Source organism: Artibeus jamaicensis, unplaced genomic scaffold (assembly GCF_021234435.1).
Source record: "Artibeus jamaicensis isolate MK-2021 breed Jamaican fruit bat unplaced genomic scaffold, CSHL_Jam_final contig_233, whole genome shotgun sequence".
Classification (NCBI taxonomy): domain Eukaryota; kingdom Metazoa; phylum Chordata; class Mammalia; order Chiroptera; family Phyllostomidae; genus Artibeus; species Artibeus jamaicensis.
In genome coordinates this window covers 2,124,245-2,139,413 of record NW_026521486.1, presented here as the reverse complement: position 1 = coordinate 2,139,413, position 15,169 = coordinate 2,124,245, and the positions used below count along the sequence as shown (strand labels likewise).

The 15,169-nt window shown below is 64.8% G+C and overlaps 1 protein-coding gene across 2 annotated transcripts in view; it reads right to left on the bottom strand.

Annotated features, from left to right (window-relative positions):
- Positions 1–3,486: 3,486 nt before the first annotated feature.
- WNT7B (Wnt family member 7B) overlaps positions 3,487–15,169 on the bottom strand; it is a 44,812-nt gene continuing 33,129 nt past the window's right edge. For both annotated transcript variants that reach the window (XM_037160788.2, XM_037160787.2), the window contains exons 3-4: positions 11,476–11,747; positions 3,487–5,922 (exon numbers count right to left, since the gene is read on the bottom strand). In XM_037160788.2, coding sequence (XP_037016683.1) covers positions 5,443–5,922; positions 11,476–11,747 — 752 coding nt within the window. In that variant the 3' untranslated portion in view covers positions 3,487–5,442. The remainder of the gene's footprint in view (positions 5,923–11,475; positions 11,748–15,169) is intronic.

The window sequence follows — 15,169 nt, the reverse complement described above, 5'->3', positions numbered from 1 at the left end:
CCCAGTGGCTCAGGCAGGGGGCTTCCAGACAAAAGCCTTCCCAGGGGTACCCCCCAGAGTGGGTAGCCAAACCCCCCCATTGGGCTAGTCCTGGAAGGACTGAAGTCCTGTCGGCCACCCTCAGGCCCCAGGGTGGGTGGCCTGGCAGCCCCAGGCAGACTAGCACGGCCCCGGGAAGGACACCTGGGGCTGGCACCCGGAGGTGTCCCAGCCCTGTCTCGGGCCGCCGCCTGCAGGTGGAGTAAGAGGACGCCTCTGGCCAGGCCTGCGAGGCCTGCGTCTGCTTCCTGGCGAGGCCAGGAGGGTGCGGGCGGCCAAGGGACTCCAGCCGGGCTCCAAGAGGCATGGAGCCCAGACCAGCCTGGGGAGCTGGCCAGGCGGGTCCAGCCTGGGCACTGAGCTGCCCAGGACAGGCTGCGGGTGGGCTCTAGGCTCCCCTCAGCTGTCCAGTGCCCGGGCCACTGAGCGGGCACCACTGGGGGCACCAGTTCTGCCACTCCCGGGCCACCAACACACACCTTCTGATTCCCAAGCGTCCTGGGAGGCCCAGGCTCGGTGACCTGTGTCTTCAAGTCCTGCCTGACCTGGACCTGCTGGGCAGGCCGGTGGCATTGCAGAGGGGAAGGTGGGGGCCCACTCAGACCCCAAGGAAGGAGGCCAGACAGGACCGCAGCAGGCCAGCCCCAGGGTGACTTCCTGCTCCCGGGCCCCTGCCGCGCGGGTCCCCCTGCCCTCTGGCTCCCCTCGTCTTGCCTTTCCGGCCCCTGGGGCCCATCCCAGGCCGGCCTCAGCCCCGGCCACCTCCCTCTCCTCCTTCACCCCGCCCTGCCCTCTGACCCCTTCCCCAGCTCTGGTTCACCCAGAAGTTCATCCAGATGTCTAACCCAGATTCTTGTTTTGTAACCCGGTCTTTCCTGTTCTGTCCTTGGTGAGGACAGATGGCTGCTGTCATCTCCACCCTGAGACGCGCCCTCCCCATCCTCTTCCACGTGTCTCTGTGCTGCCTTGGACCGACTGGGGGCCTCTGTCCCCCTCCTGGGAGGAGGTGTGTGAGCCAGGCAGAAGGAGGGCCCCACTGGACCCAAGATCAAATCCCAGTTCCGTCTCTTGCGCCTGTGACCTTGGACAGACCCTTTATGCCTGTGCCTCGATTTTCCCACCTATAAAACAGAGCCGGCTCTGACCTTTTTGGGGGAGGGTGTTGTGCAGGTGGTGGTGACTGTGGACCAGACCCAGTGCCTGGCGCGGGGCAGGGTGTTCCATGTACCTACACACTGGCAAGGCCCCCTCCTCGCCCCCTCACTCCCCACCCTGCTGGGGGGCAGGTGGGGCAGTCACAGCGGGAAAGCCCCTGCCAGTCAGGACGGGGGTGAGGGGAGCAGGAACCCAGGCAAGCTTGCTGGGGAAGGTGGGCAGGGACGGTAGGAGAAAGGACCCCAGGCAGAGGGCACAGCGGGAGCAGACGGGAGTGTGCGGGGAGGCGGACGAGCAGGTGCGGGAGGACCCGCTCACTGGTGGGCTGTCGGAGGGGAGCCAAGGGTCGGGAAGCACTCCAAAGGCCACACCAAGAAGCAGGCCTCTGCCCACCAGGGCCGAAGGGACCCTGCGAGCTTGGCTGCCAGACCAGAGCTGAGGGGACAGCCCTGTGGGGGGTGGCGCAGGAGGCCCACGCGGGCCTGGGTTTCTCCAGACCGAGGCGGGCGCTGCAGGGGCACTGCCGCTCCTGCACCCGTTCTGCAGACCAGGCAGCCGAGGCTCCGGGGGTGGAGGGGCCAGTCTGAGCCCTTGCCTGTCTCTCAGGCTGCCTCACTCAGAGGTCATGCTCCCAGAACAGGCCGCCTTCTGGGGCAGGAGAGTGGGGTGAAGCGCTGAAGCCCCTGAGACAGGGGCCAGGCTCAGAGCGCCTTGTCCCCAGGGAGCTGCCCAGGGCGCGGTGTCCGGCGGGGCTGCGCAAACTAGTGAGCCGGCAGAGGAAGGGTGAGTGGGTGGTAGCGTGGGCCCGGCGGTCCAGCCCTCTGGCCAGTGTCCCCACATCCTGCCCAGCAGAGGCCACGGGGCTCGATCCTGCCTCGGGGGTCTTGTGCTTGGCAGGGCAGGGCCAGGGCAGCCTGGGGAAGGGACACCTAGGCCCCTGCATGCCCAGAGGCTGGCTGAGAGCCGAGAGCCAGAGCCGAGGGGCTCCCTCAGGGATAATGATCCACTGTGTGCGGGCCACTGGGCTGCCCGGGGAAACGCTTCTGGAATATTAGCCTCAGAGTCGGGGCATGGGACTGGGGGCGGGGCGGTCCCCCCGCCAGGCCAGGCCAACGGTGTGGGCTTCTCGCCTTAGGCGGGGCACCGGAGGGTTTGCTGGAGGCCCAGGAAGGCTGGGGCCGGGGTTGAACTGCGGCCAAGAAATGAGCGCCGCCGGAGCACCCGGGCCTTGGCGTTCTCGAGCTCCTTCCTCATTCCTGGCCCCGGGGGAGTAGTTGGACCCCAGCGTTCCCCGCAGCCGCCACCACGGATCTGCTTACCGTCTCCCAGGGAAGCGGGACTCCTGCCAAACTGCCCGGACCTCGCCCAGGCCCGTGGGCCTCTCTGACCACCACCGCCCAGCCCAGCCCCCCCCTGCTCTCGGATGGGGAAACTGAGGCCATACACCAGGGAGGGCCACCCACAGGCTGCCCGAGCCTGGGGTCAGGGGGGCCTCTCTCCCAGCCGTCACCCCTCTGCACACCCTTGAGGCCAAGACGCCGTAGGCAAGCCCACCTGGTGGCCCCTCCGTGGAGACCTACCCAGGGCTGGGGCCAAACTCCTCGGGTGCCCAGGCGGGCACAGTGCAGACGGGGGCTGTTTGATCAGCGGTTCCGCCCGATGCCAGGCTGCTGGGATGGCGGGCAGTGGCCAAACCGGCCCCACCGCATGCCTTCCGGCCCTCGGCAGGAATGCCATTCACTGTCCTGGTGCATGGTTACCGCGGGCGGAAGAGCAGGCCTGGTAGCTAGCTGCCCAGGGGCCTTGGATGCCTTCCCTCGCCGGAGAGGGCAGGGAGCGTCCCCGGGGTGGCAGGGGTGGGGGGCGGCCCTTGAGACAAAACCCACCAGACATAGCTGGACCCTCCCAGGGACAATGAGGCCGGCTGGGGTCAGAGAGGGAGGCATGGAAGGAGGCAGATGGGGCCAGGGTCTCCTGGCTGGGAGTTCCCCACCCCCAGCCCCCACTCTCCTGAGAACAGCGCCCACCAGCTCACGGGTCAGCTCCAGTACCAGGCCACAGCCCAGTCCCCGAGCCTGAGTCCAGGGTGTCCAGGGAGGAGGACAGGCAGTAGGGTGGCCCCTGCTGGGTGGGGCAGGTCCAGAGGTACCTGGAGGAAAGTGTGACCACGGTCTCACCCGGGACCTGGGCCAGGTATAAGGACAGGCCCGGGCCAGGAGCTGGTCCTCAGATGACAGCCCGTCTCTGCCCTCCGGGGCGCCGCACAGACCCCACACACACCGGTGTCTTCGATTCCAGCTTTATTGGGGCCACTGCTCCCTCCAGGGGGGACACTGCCCGTCAAAAACCCGCAGGCTCTCCTCCAGTGGGCACTGCGGCCGCCCGGCGCCCACTCCCAAGGGGCGGGCCGCTGTTGATGGGCGTGAGGGGGGCGGGGTCTCGGCAGGGGCACTGGACGCTGAAGGACAGTGCCCCGGATTCGGTGGTGTCGGGGGCCCCGAGAGTCTGTTTCCAGCAGGAGGAGCTTGTCTCAGGGGATGGCACTCGGCCACCCACCCCAGTACCCAGTGTAGGTCACAATAATTTAAAGGACATTATAGACATTTTGACACTATATAACAATATAAGTTAACCAGGTCCCTTGGCAGAGGGCATTGGGCCTGTGGACTTGGGGTGTCCTGGGACCCGGGGGAGGAGGGGGCATTCACGTTGGCCGCGAAGGTCCCAGGACAGCAGCTCTGGAGTGTCCTGGCGTCGCTGGGGGTGCGCGGCGGGGAGCCAGGGCCCAGACAGTGTTACTCGCCCCAGGCCAGCGTCCAGCCCACTCGGCTGGTCAGCACCTGGGGGCACATTTCCTTGGGTTTCTGTGAGAAAATACCCTAAACTGGGGGTGGGAGTATGTGGGCAGTAGAGGGTGCACCAGAAGTCAGCACACACCAGGCTTCCTGGCAAGTCACGCCTCTGGGCCTCTGTCCCCCCAGGAAAAGGTGGGAGGGTGCACAGAGCGGGCGCCAGCCTCTCCCGTCCCACAGGTGGTTTAGAGCTGGGCTGGCCCCCTTCTCGCTCCTGTCTTCCAGATTTGGGGGTGAGCTGGATTTCAAGGGCGGGTCTGCACGGTGTGGGCACGCTGCGGGTGGTGTCCAGAGGGCCTTGCCCGGTGACATCTGGATCCAAGTGTCCTCCGCACTGGGGTCAGGGTGAAGGGTGAAAGGTGAAAGGGCCAGGACAGGCAAGGAGTCCACCAACAACCCTCCAAGGCACCTCTTGGAGGGGGGTTGTGCAGACCCCAGGGAGGCTGGCACGGGGAAGAGGCACAGTTGGGTTCTCAAGGAGTAGAGGCTCCTGTGGGGGACTCTGGCTAGCGCTCTGCTCTGGGCCTCAGTGTGCCCATCTGTCAGATGGGGCAAACACCCTGAGCTACTCCCAGTTCAGCTCTGTCCTGGGGTCTGGCTGGTTGCAGGGGGCGGGGGCTCTGTAAACTGTGAGGTGCCAGGCAGGCTGGCGAGGGGCTGGGAGGGCACATCATTCGGGAGGGGACACCGCCCTCCCAGGGCCTAACACAGACAACGCTTTGATCTGTTTGACAAGGTTTTCTAAAAGAGAAAGGGAACCGGAGGTCCCTGTCCAGAGCTGTCCTCGGGGGCCCTCTCAGGGCCATGTTGGTCACAAAGCTACCCCCCGCCCCAGCTCTCCCGGGGACCCGGGGCCGGGCCAGGAGGGTGCCAAGCACAGGGATGTCCCCTTGGGTCCGGAGAGGAGGCGGCAGGCAGAGGGGGTGCTGACAGAAAGCGCAGAGTTAGGACCAGCCAAGCCTTAACGCTGAGAGCCCTCTTCTGATACTATGGAAACATAAATAATCTTTCTCAGCATCTGCCCAGACCGCCCCAGGGCCCAGCGGCTGGGAAACAGTCTCCGGGCTGGGGGGTGGGGGAGGGGGCTGGCAGGGAGGGACACACTCTCAGAGTCTCCTCGTTGCTTTGCTTTCTGGGGATACGTGTCATTGTCCCGAAGAAAAAAAAGGCAATTCACTCGGCCCCGTCCAGGACGCGGCAGCTGGGTCCTGGGCCCTGTTCTGCCGCAGGAAGTGACGGGAATGGCAGGAAGGAGCTGCTGACAACAGGCAGAGGGCGACAGCCCAGCGGGAGCTCCACCTTCCGCAGCCCCCTCTGCCCCAGCCGCCGCGCAGAGCGGGGAAGGTGGGGAGCCCATGTGCAAACGCGGCGGGGGCAGCCTGCTCGGCCGCCCACTTCACTTGCAGGTGAAGACCTCGGTGCGCTCGCTGCAGGTGTTGCACTTGACAAAGCAGCACCAGTGGAACTTGCAGTTGCACTGCCAGACCTTGGTGTACTGGTGCGTGTTGTAGCCGCGGCCGCAACACATGGTGTCGCAGCCGTCCGCGCCAGGCGAGGTGCGGTTGCACAGGCGGCCCTGGGTGCCCACGCTGCCCGTGGCCGCGTCCTCCTCACAGTAGTTGGGCGACTTCTCGATGTACACCAGGTCCGTCTCCATGGGCTTCTGGTAGCTGCGCAGCTGCTTGATGCGCAGGAAGGTGGGCTGCCGCAGGCGGCTGGCCCGCACCACCTCCACCTGCACGGCCGAGTTGTACTTCTCCTTGAGCAGGTGGCCCACCTCGCGGAACTTGGGCAGCGTGGTCCAGCAGGTCTTGGTGGTGCAGGAGCCCGACACCCCGTGACACTTGCACTCCAGCTTCATGCGCTCCTCCAGGACCTGCGGGCGGGCCACAGGGCAGGGCTGAGGGCGCGCGGTCCAGGCGGGGAGGACCCCTTCCCCTGCGCCCCCCACGCCTCCACCTGACGAGAGCCGGCTCCCCAAGCTTCCCACTGTGTCACCACAGGGACGCGTCTCCCCTCCGAGCCTCAGTCTCCTCCTGGGCTGAAGAGGGCTGTGGGCCACAGGCCCCCACTGTGCAGGGCCTGGTGAGGGGCCCAGGAGAATATTCAGAACTCGGCAGGGCTGGGCACGCGGTCGCCCACACTGCTCAGTAAGTTCTTATCACTACCCTCTAGGGAGCTGGGGGTCAGTGCGCCATGGGAAAACTGAGGCTCGGTGTGTCGTGTAGGTCACAGGGCACCGGGGCGTGCAGCCAGGCTGCGGGCAGGTTCCTCACCGTGGTACCGGGCCCGGCAACAGTGAGCGCTTAATAGGCGCAGACCCCCCACTCCGTGTCTCCCACCCCTGCCCTCGGGCCTAACACGCCATCCCCACATAATGAACAGCCGCTGGCTGAAAGCCCCGTGTGCTCACGGAGTTCTGCGCACCACCTGTGCAGGGGGACGGAGGGGCGGGAGGGGGGGAAGCGCACGCGGCCAAGAGGCCCAGGTGTGTCGCCTGCTGGGAAGGCGTCCCCGACCCCTGTTGTTCCTTCTCCCCGGCTCCGAGCTGTGTTTTCCTTGGGCCTCCCTCGCTGGCCCTGGAAGGCCGATTCCCAGAGCCAGCCCTGACCCCCGGGCACTCATTTACCCGGATCGAAAGGGCCCTGCCAGCCGGCTGATTAAAGATGGGAATCATTAGCTGCGGCCCCCCGGCGGCTGAGGGGCCATTTGTCAGCTGTCCTCACTTTCCCAGCTGCGCTTCCGAAGCCCAGCCCTGGAGGACACTGGCTACCCCCAGTCCCTGGGGCCAGAGCGGGAGACCCACAGGACCCCAGGGATGAGAAGGGGCAAGGGGAACATCCCACACCTGCTCCCATCCCGACCTCCCTCCCCCGCCCGGCGGCCTGGGGCCCAGGACCTGGGTGAGTATATGCAGTGTGGGAACAGGAGGAAATGGACTTGTAGGACGGCCAAGTGCAGGGGCTGCAGGGGCTGCCAGGGTGAGAGTGCCTGGGGCAGGGGGCTTCCTGGAGGAGGAGGTGTGTGCACCCCCTGCTTATGGGGGAGGAGCCCCTTAGCTTTAGCGGAGGGGCATTCCAGGAGGGGTGCAGCAGGAGCAAGGCCTGGAGAGTGTCACCGTCCCCACCAAGGGCAGGTATGGCCCAAATGAACGTCACAGTTGTTGGGTGGGCCTGCAGGCTGGTGGCCTGGAGTTAGGGGGTGGCCTGTCCCAGGGGAGACTCAGAATTGGGATTGCAGGGCCACGGAGTGTCTGGGTCCAGGGCACAGGCCACAAGACTGGTCTGAGGGTCTGGGTAAAGTGTGCGACCTTGGTGGGACCCCACCACCCGGGGAAAAGTGACTCTGGGCCCCCTCTCTGCCTCTCCCCACCCCCATGTCCATCAAGGTCAGACACCTCCTTCCCCTCCTCTATGCCCTCCCCGTGCTCATCTTTGCTTGAACCCTCCCCTCTCCTAAAAGCCCCTCCCTTCGCCAAAGCTTCCACACTTGGGCCTCACTGCCGCTGTGTATGTCCCTCGGGCCAGGAGCTGACCAGGCGAATGCCCGTCTCAGAACCGCCAGCCTGGAGAACAGTCCACCCCAGGCTGCTGGCCCAGGAGACTTCTCCTAGACGGGCGGTGATGGCCAGCGGCCTGGTGGAGGTGTCCAAGCTGAAGGCTGTGCTGACCGGGTGGCCCGGGCCTCACCACCGTCTGCACCTCCCCTTCGGCCGACTGAGCAGCTGGCCACACCTCGCTGGGCCGCCTGCCCACACCCCTTCCCTCCACCCCCTCTCCCAGTCCTCACCGAGGCCCAACAGCCCAGCCCCCGCCCCCCGTCTGGGGACCCTGTGTGGCCAGGCCAGCAACAGCAGGCAGACGGAGCCCACCGGGCAGCCATTGGCAGAGTGAGGGGCCACATCCGCGCTTGGCCCAGCCCGCCCAGCCTCTCCTGGGAAGTGATCACAGGACTGAAGAATGTGCCGCTTCTGTCTCCGGCGCTCTTGAGATAAGAGCGACGGCGAAGGCGGCGCCAGCCCCCGGCCCAGAGACCACCTGGGAGGGCGCAAAGTAACCTGCCCTACCCAGAAGGGCAGGGGCCAAGGGGGGCCCCTTCCCCGGCCTCGCCCCCCCCCAGTAGTGTGGGGACAGATGGGGCTCCAGGAAAGAACCGACTTGAGTTCTTTCTGGAACAAGGGGTGCCCCCACTCCAGGAGCAGTGCTCAGTTATGGCCAGGTTGGGGGGGTCACAGGTTTGATGCACTGAAGTCCCGGGGAACCTGGAGTCCGGTGAAAGAATGCAGAGCAGGTCTCCACGCTCAGCCTGTCCAACACCGGCCCACCGGGTTGTGGTCAGCCACATGCCATGGCTGGGGTGGACTGCAGAGTGTTTCCCTCCACGAATGTCCACTCGGAACCCACAATGTGACCGTATTTGGAAGCAGGGACTTTGCCAATGTATGAGGGTAAGTAAGACTCGAGATGAGATCGTCCTAGGCAAGGGTGGGCCCTGAATCCGAGGACACCCACCATGTCCTTCTAAGAGGCTGAAGAGGGGGAAATACACAGGGGAGAGGCCACGTGGAGACGGAGGCAGAGGCTGCATGATGGGGCCACAAGCCAAGGAGCCCTGGAGCTCCCAGTGCGGAAGAGGCAGGAAGGACCTGCCCCGGAGCCATGGGGGGGGGGGCCCAGCCCCTCCTGTTCCTGGATTCTGGACTTCTGGCTCCAGACTGAGCGCGAATGGGCGTCTGTTGCTTTAGCGACCAGTCTGTGGGACTGGCTACGGCAACAGGTGAGCTCACTTCCTACTGCACTTGCTGAAGCCGCAGCCCTGAGAACGGGTGCGGAAGCAGGGGCAGGCCCAATGGGTCTGTGGTGGGGGCCAGGGCATCGCAGCAACCCGGGCTGACCACAAAGATCTGGACCCGGTTCTGGTGGGAACCCGAAAGCAGCCCCGCCCCCACCCACCATCTTGATAAGCGCGGTGAGGCTGAGAGAAACCCTCCCCTGCTGCCTCGTCCCCCGGGTCACCTGCCCAAGGGCTCAGATTGGTGGGACAAGCACCATCATGCCCTCGGTACCGATGAGGAAACTGAGGCTCAGTAGAGGAATGGGGTCAGCCAGTGCCTTGAGAGAGTCAGGGGCGGCGCTGGCCCCTGGAATCCTGGCTGCTGACCCCTTTATAGCCCCAGGGGGCACCCTGTCCCCGCTGGGCTCTCAAACTGCTGACACTGCCCCCCCAATAACCTCCTCCTCCCCAGGTGACAGCTTCTCGGTTCAGGGCTTCATCCTGTGCAAACCCTGCTGCATGCTCACCCTCCTGATCCTCGTCTCCCCGGCCAGGCCTGGGGCCCCTCCCAGGCCCCCAGCTCTCCCACCCCCATCTCCCCAGGGCCCAAGCCTGACTGCCTCCTGCCCAGTGCCTTTTACCATCTGAAAGTCCCCAAGCATCTCCAAGCCCCACGCCAGGCCAGCCCTGGGGTTCACACAGGACCTCAGGGCCGAATCAGACGCGACCTTGGCCCTCGAGTGGCTCAGCACTGCTCTCCCTCAGGGACCTGCAGTGCCACCTGTGCCCAAGGAGCCAAAATCCAACCTGGCTGTCGGAGCCCTTCACCACAAGGCCTGTCCAACCTGCCAGTTTCCTCACCCGCCTGGACACCCGGAGCCAGGCGGCAGCCTTGCTGCTCCACACCACGCCTTTGTCTGTACTGGTCCCTCTGCTGCGAGTCCCCTCCCCACAACTCTGCTACTTGTCCACCCACCCCCATGGAGCAGGGACCAAAGCCCAGTCTCGGGCCACCAGCAGCTCTGCAGCTCACTCTGGGCCCCTCTGTCCTCCTAGGTAACAAGGGTACAGTGAGACCTCCCTCCCAGGGCTGTGGGAAAGCCCCTGATCAGGACCCAAGCCCCTGCACAAGCTCAGAGGGCAGTGGTTCCACGGAGAGCTCAGCTATGCCTCCTCCTGCAGGAAGCCCTCCAGATGCCTGCAGCTAAGTGAATCTCGCCTTCCTCTCCACCCTTAGGCACAGACCTCGACCTGCCCGTCCCTAGGGAATAGTGCCCGCATGCTGTCTGTGGGCTCCTTTGAGGCAAAGATGGTCACTTGTTCCTTCCTTCATTTGTTCATTTGACCAAAATGTGATCACCACCCCACCGCACGGCAGCTTCTACATCTACAAGATCAAACGCTTGGCCTGGTGTCCAGGGCCTGTTCTGGCTGGCCCCTGCTCACTTCTCCAGCCCTGTCTTGCCCACCCTTCCTGCTCCTGCCAGCCTGAACCATGTGCAGCCCCGCCCCCCACCCAAGTGCCAGCTCCTTCTGCCTCTGCTTGTCTCAGCTCTGGCATGTCCTTCAAGGCTCCCCTTGGACCTCCCCACCCCCAGGGGCCTTCTGCTCCCCTTCCCACCAGCCCCCTGGGCTCTCACCGTCCCCGGTGTGGCCTTTGCTCCCCTCACGTGGACCCTGGGGGAGCTCCCATGGCCAGGCTCCTGCTTAACTCCTCTCTTCGCCCCATGCCCAACCAGGTCCGGGCACAGAGGAGGGGCAAGGAGCGTTTGTTGAATGAATGAGTATTGTGGAGAAATTTTGACTCCTCTTTGCCTGGAAAGGCAAGTCTGCCCCAGGCCCCTGTAGCCCCTCAGGCCCTGGCGCCCTGGGTGCAGCCCCAGGCTGGGGGACCAGACTGGAGAGGCGTTCTGCTCCGCTGCCGGTCCTATCTCTGGCCATCTTGCCGCCATGGTGGCCGCTCCTCCCAGCCCGGTATCTGGGGCCCTCATCTCCCTGAGGCAAGGCCAGGCCCGCCCTGACTTCTTCCCCAGTGTGCCCCGCCGGAACGTCCTCCACAATCACCGGACACACGGCACCGGCCCGTGCGTGTGGCAGGCCGCTTATCTGGAGCCCCCAGCTCGGGTTCCCCACTCCCCAGGCTGCCCGTCCCTCCTGGGAACATCCTTTCCTCAGGCCTCTCTCATGGCAAACTGAGCTGAAGGCCACCTCTGAGCCTTTCCTGGTATGTTGGCACGACCCCTCTGGGACCAGACCTCCCCCCACCCTCAGGTCCTCAGCCAGGTCCGGCTCCCATCCTGGTGCAAACCTCAGGCCCGCCTTCTTCCCCTGCTGGGAGGAAGCTGCGGGCGCCTCACTTCATCCCTCCCAGACTCAGTTTTCACGCCTCTGGGATGGAAATGGGAAGGCCCGCATCTTACACCTGCTGGGTCCATCGTGGTGACTGTCCCGCCCAGCGCACCCACACTGCACCTTTGGGGTCCGGGTTCCCAGAGGGAAGCGCTAGGGAGGTCGAGACCCCAGGGACCCAGCGACCACACCTAGCACCGCCCAGCTAGACGCCCACCACGCCAGCCCCGCCCTGCACTCGCCCCGCCCACCCCTTGCCCGCCAGCCCCGCCCAGCGCTCGCCACACCACGCCCCTTGCCCTCTTACCTTCCTGCCTGCCTCGTTGTTGTGCAGGTTCATGAGGCGACGCGCGTTCTTCTTGATCTCACGCGCGTCCACGAAGCGCCGGGAGAAGTCGATGCCGTAGCGCACGTCGGCCGAGCAGCCGCCCCACTTCCAGCCCTCGGCCTGGTTGTAGTAGCCCTGCTTCTCGCGGTCACAGCCGCAGTTGCTCAGGTTGCCCTGGCTGCAGGCGGCAGTGACCGCGTGGGCCACGCCAGCTGCAGTGATGGCGTAGGTGAAGGCGGCCTCACGGCTCCCTGCGGGAAGGGGACAGTGCAGCCGGTGAGGCGTCACGGGTCTCTGCGCCCTGGGCTCCGGGGACCCAGGCCGGCTCCCAGCCTGCTGTGTGGCCCTGGGCTCGCCCTTGTCCTCTCTGAGCTTCTGACTCAGCCAAGTGAGACTGAGGGAACCTGCCTGGCAGAGCTGTGGCCAGGACGGTGCCTGGTGTCCTGCGAGCGCTCTATGCATGTTGCATGTCCTATCCCTGCCACCAGCATATGGCACCCGTCTCTCCCTGGCCCAAGATTCTGGGCTGGAGGGGCCCAGTCTTCCCACCCATGTACACGGCACTGGGCAGCCCCCTCTCCCCTCCACCAGACTCCCAGCACTGCTCCTCATGGACCAGCACCCACTGCAGACCTCTGCCAGGGGGTGGGGGAGCGCCCACCAGCAGGGAGCAGGGCAGAATCCGTGCAGCTCAGAGCCCACCCCACCTCTTTGCTGCCGCCTCCCTCCCTCTGACCACCCCTGTCACCCTGTCACCAGGCCCCAGCCTCTTGAGTCGTCCTTCTCCAACACCCCAGCCTGCCTCAGGGCCCCCGAACTGCCCAGACTAGGGTGCCGGTCCTCCCTGCACCCCTCACCCCCTAGCCACTGCCAAAGGGGAACCAGAGTGCAGCTCCGGGCATCTCCCCCCAGCACCCCCCATGGCTCTCCTCTACCTGAGCTGGGAAGGGAAGGCCCACAGTCCACATCCGAAGTCTTGGCCAGTAGCCCAAACACAGCTGCCCGCCCCCCTCAGCCCTCTAGCCTTACTCCACCCAAAACAGCAAGTCTCCTTCCAGTGCTGCTCACATGCCCCTGGAGATTACCAGGTCTCTTTGGTGGAATTCCCTTCCTCTTCCTGCCCAGATCCTAACCACCTTCCAAAGCCAGTTTCCAGGCCTCCTCCTCCAGGCAGCCTTCCCAGACCACCCGCCAGAGTGAACCCTTGCTGCCTGACCTCCCCCACGGCAGATCTCACCCTCTCATTGCTCTTGACACTGTCCACCCGGTCAGCCCCCCACTGGGACTTCCTGGCTACGCGTGGGTCCCAAGGCCCCTTTGACGGACAAGTCCAGCTCTTCCTTATTTTGCACAGCCCTTGGCTGGGCCCCGTGCACTCCGGCCATGCTGGCCCCAGTCTCTCGGACCCCTCTCACCTCATCCATGAGCACGGAGGTGCCCTATGAGCTGAGTCAGGTCTGTGCGGCTCAGTGATGCTGCCCCAACCACAGTCCAGCTCTGATGGGCCGGGACCTCACTGCCCAACTGGGCAGTAACGGAGCAAGCCCAGCTTCAGGCTCAGGGCAGGGGGCGCATCTGGAAACCCCCGGCCCTCTCCTTACACAAGCCCCAAGCCTGCATCCAGGACTACCAGCAGGCCCACTGCTCACCCGACTTCCATGCCTGCTGTTGGAGGCTGGGACGGACCTCCAGACTAAGAGAGGGACAAGAATTGAGCCAGGCTCAGGCTGCGAACATCCATTGAGCACTGGCTATATGCCCTGCCTCGTGCTTAGAGCTCCCTGTGTACTCTGGGGTCCACCTCCTCACGCACCAGCCACCTGCGGGGCTCCCTGAGATGGGCCCCCGTTCTCCTGGGGGGCTCACTCTTGGTGAAGTCCTTGTTCCCCAGGGTGGTCTTCACCCTCGGCAGGGGTCCCTGTTCCCAGGGGGCTCATGTATGTGGGTCTCTGTCCTCAGGATCCCTTACATCCAGGGTGGAGACCAGCCACGGCGGGCCCCGTAGGTCTGGGGGCCCAGGACAGAGGAGGCTTTGGTTGGCCTCCGCCGTCGTGGAGGGGGCCACAGCTTCCTGGAAATTTCCTTCTGAGTAGAGCTGAGGGGCAGGTGGTTTCAGGCCTCCCTTCCTCCCCAGAAGCCTCGGGGTCCGGAGAGGGCACAGGGCCACCGATACCCTCCCAGGGCCTTGCGGGGGTCCAGCCTCCCCTGCCGCAGGGCGTTTCCCTCACAGCCTGGTCGGTGCACGGCCCCCTGGGAAGCAACCGGCCACAGGCCTTCGCCTCCCCACACCACCCCGTAGAGTCTCTCTCAGCACAGTAAGTAGCTCTCTGCAGAGCACGGAGGCGCCCGAGTCCCTGGGCCACTGAGGCTGGCTGACCAGGGACTCCCAGACAGACATAGGAACAGGGACGGGTCGAAGTTGGGAATCGACCTCCTCGGCTCTGAATTAGGTCACTACGATCTGAAGGGAAGTCTGGTGGGGGTGAAGTGGATACTGAACTCCTGGCTTGTTCCGTCCACGCCCAGCAGAGCCTGCCAACAAGCTCGCACACGGACACCCCCAGGCAGGGGTCATAAACTAGGCGGGGGGTTCCAGGAAAGAGGGGACCACAGAACTCTGCAAGAAGGGGCCACAGGGAGTCATGGAACTTCAAAGGATTCCCTACCTGTCTCTGTGGGGGGTGGAGTCTGGGAAGGCTTCCTGGAGGAGGTGACATCTTAAAGGAAGTCTTAATAAGAAGTATGTGTTAACTCCCTGTGAGTGGTGTGAGTGTTTGTGCATAGTGTGTGTATGCAGGGTGTGTCTGGTGTGTGCACTGTGAGGTCAAGAGTAATAAGGAAAGAGGTGGCTGAGGCCCAGGGGAGCCCGGCTATGGCAGGGCAGCGATGTTCTGTGAAGCAGATGGCACTTTCTGTGCAGGTGCTGGGGTCAGACGCTGTGGCCTTAGGACTTGAGAGCCCACTGGCCACTCGAGGAAGGGGGAGTCTCGAACTGTTTAGAAAGATAGCCGGTCTGCAGTGCGGTGCCCACATGGTCACCACTGCTGTCACTCACCAGCTGTAGTAACATGCTCAGCACGCCCTGACCCCTTCCCCTGCGAGTCAGGTTTCATTACACTGCTCCTACCTCACAGGGGAGGATGCTGAGGGAGAGGCGATGAAAGTGTTAGTGGCCAAGCCAGTATTTAAACCCAGGCAGTGAGACCAGAGCCCCGAGAAGCAGGGGCAGGGACTTGGGACCAGGGTCGTGGGTCACTGGGGGCAATCCTGCCCTGCCCCCAGCTTGGCTCTTTTGCAACTAAGGGACCTGGGCAGGAGACAGGAGAACAGCTTGCGCAGCCCTGGGGGAGGGGATGCTACTTTTGGACAGTCTCTGTCCAAAGAGAGTCTTGGGGCGCCGGGTGGGGGCTGGCGGCTAGCCAACAGGTGACTGCTGGGTGGAGAGCTCAGGGGGACCCAGCCAGCCTCAGAAAGGGACATGTCACCAGCTAGGCACCCGGCAAAGGGGGTGGGCGGACAAGCCTCTGACAATTGTGCGGTCCTGCCAAGAGGCCAGGCCAGGGCAGTTATGAGCCCGCACCACCAAGCCCTGCCCCGGCGGGAGCGGGCGGAGTGGGTGTTCCCTCGGAGGCCTGGAACCTGCCCGTGACCCTTCTCTTCCCTAAAAGCCCAC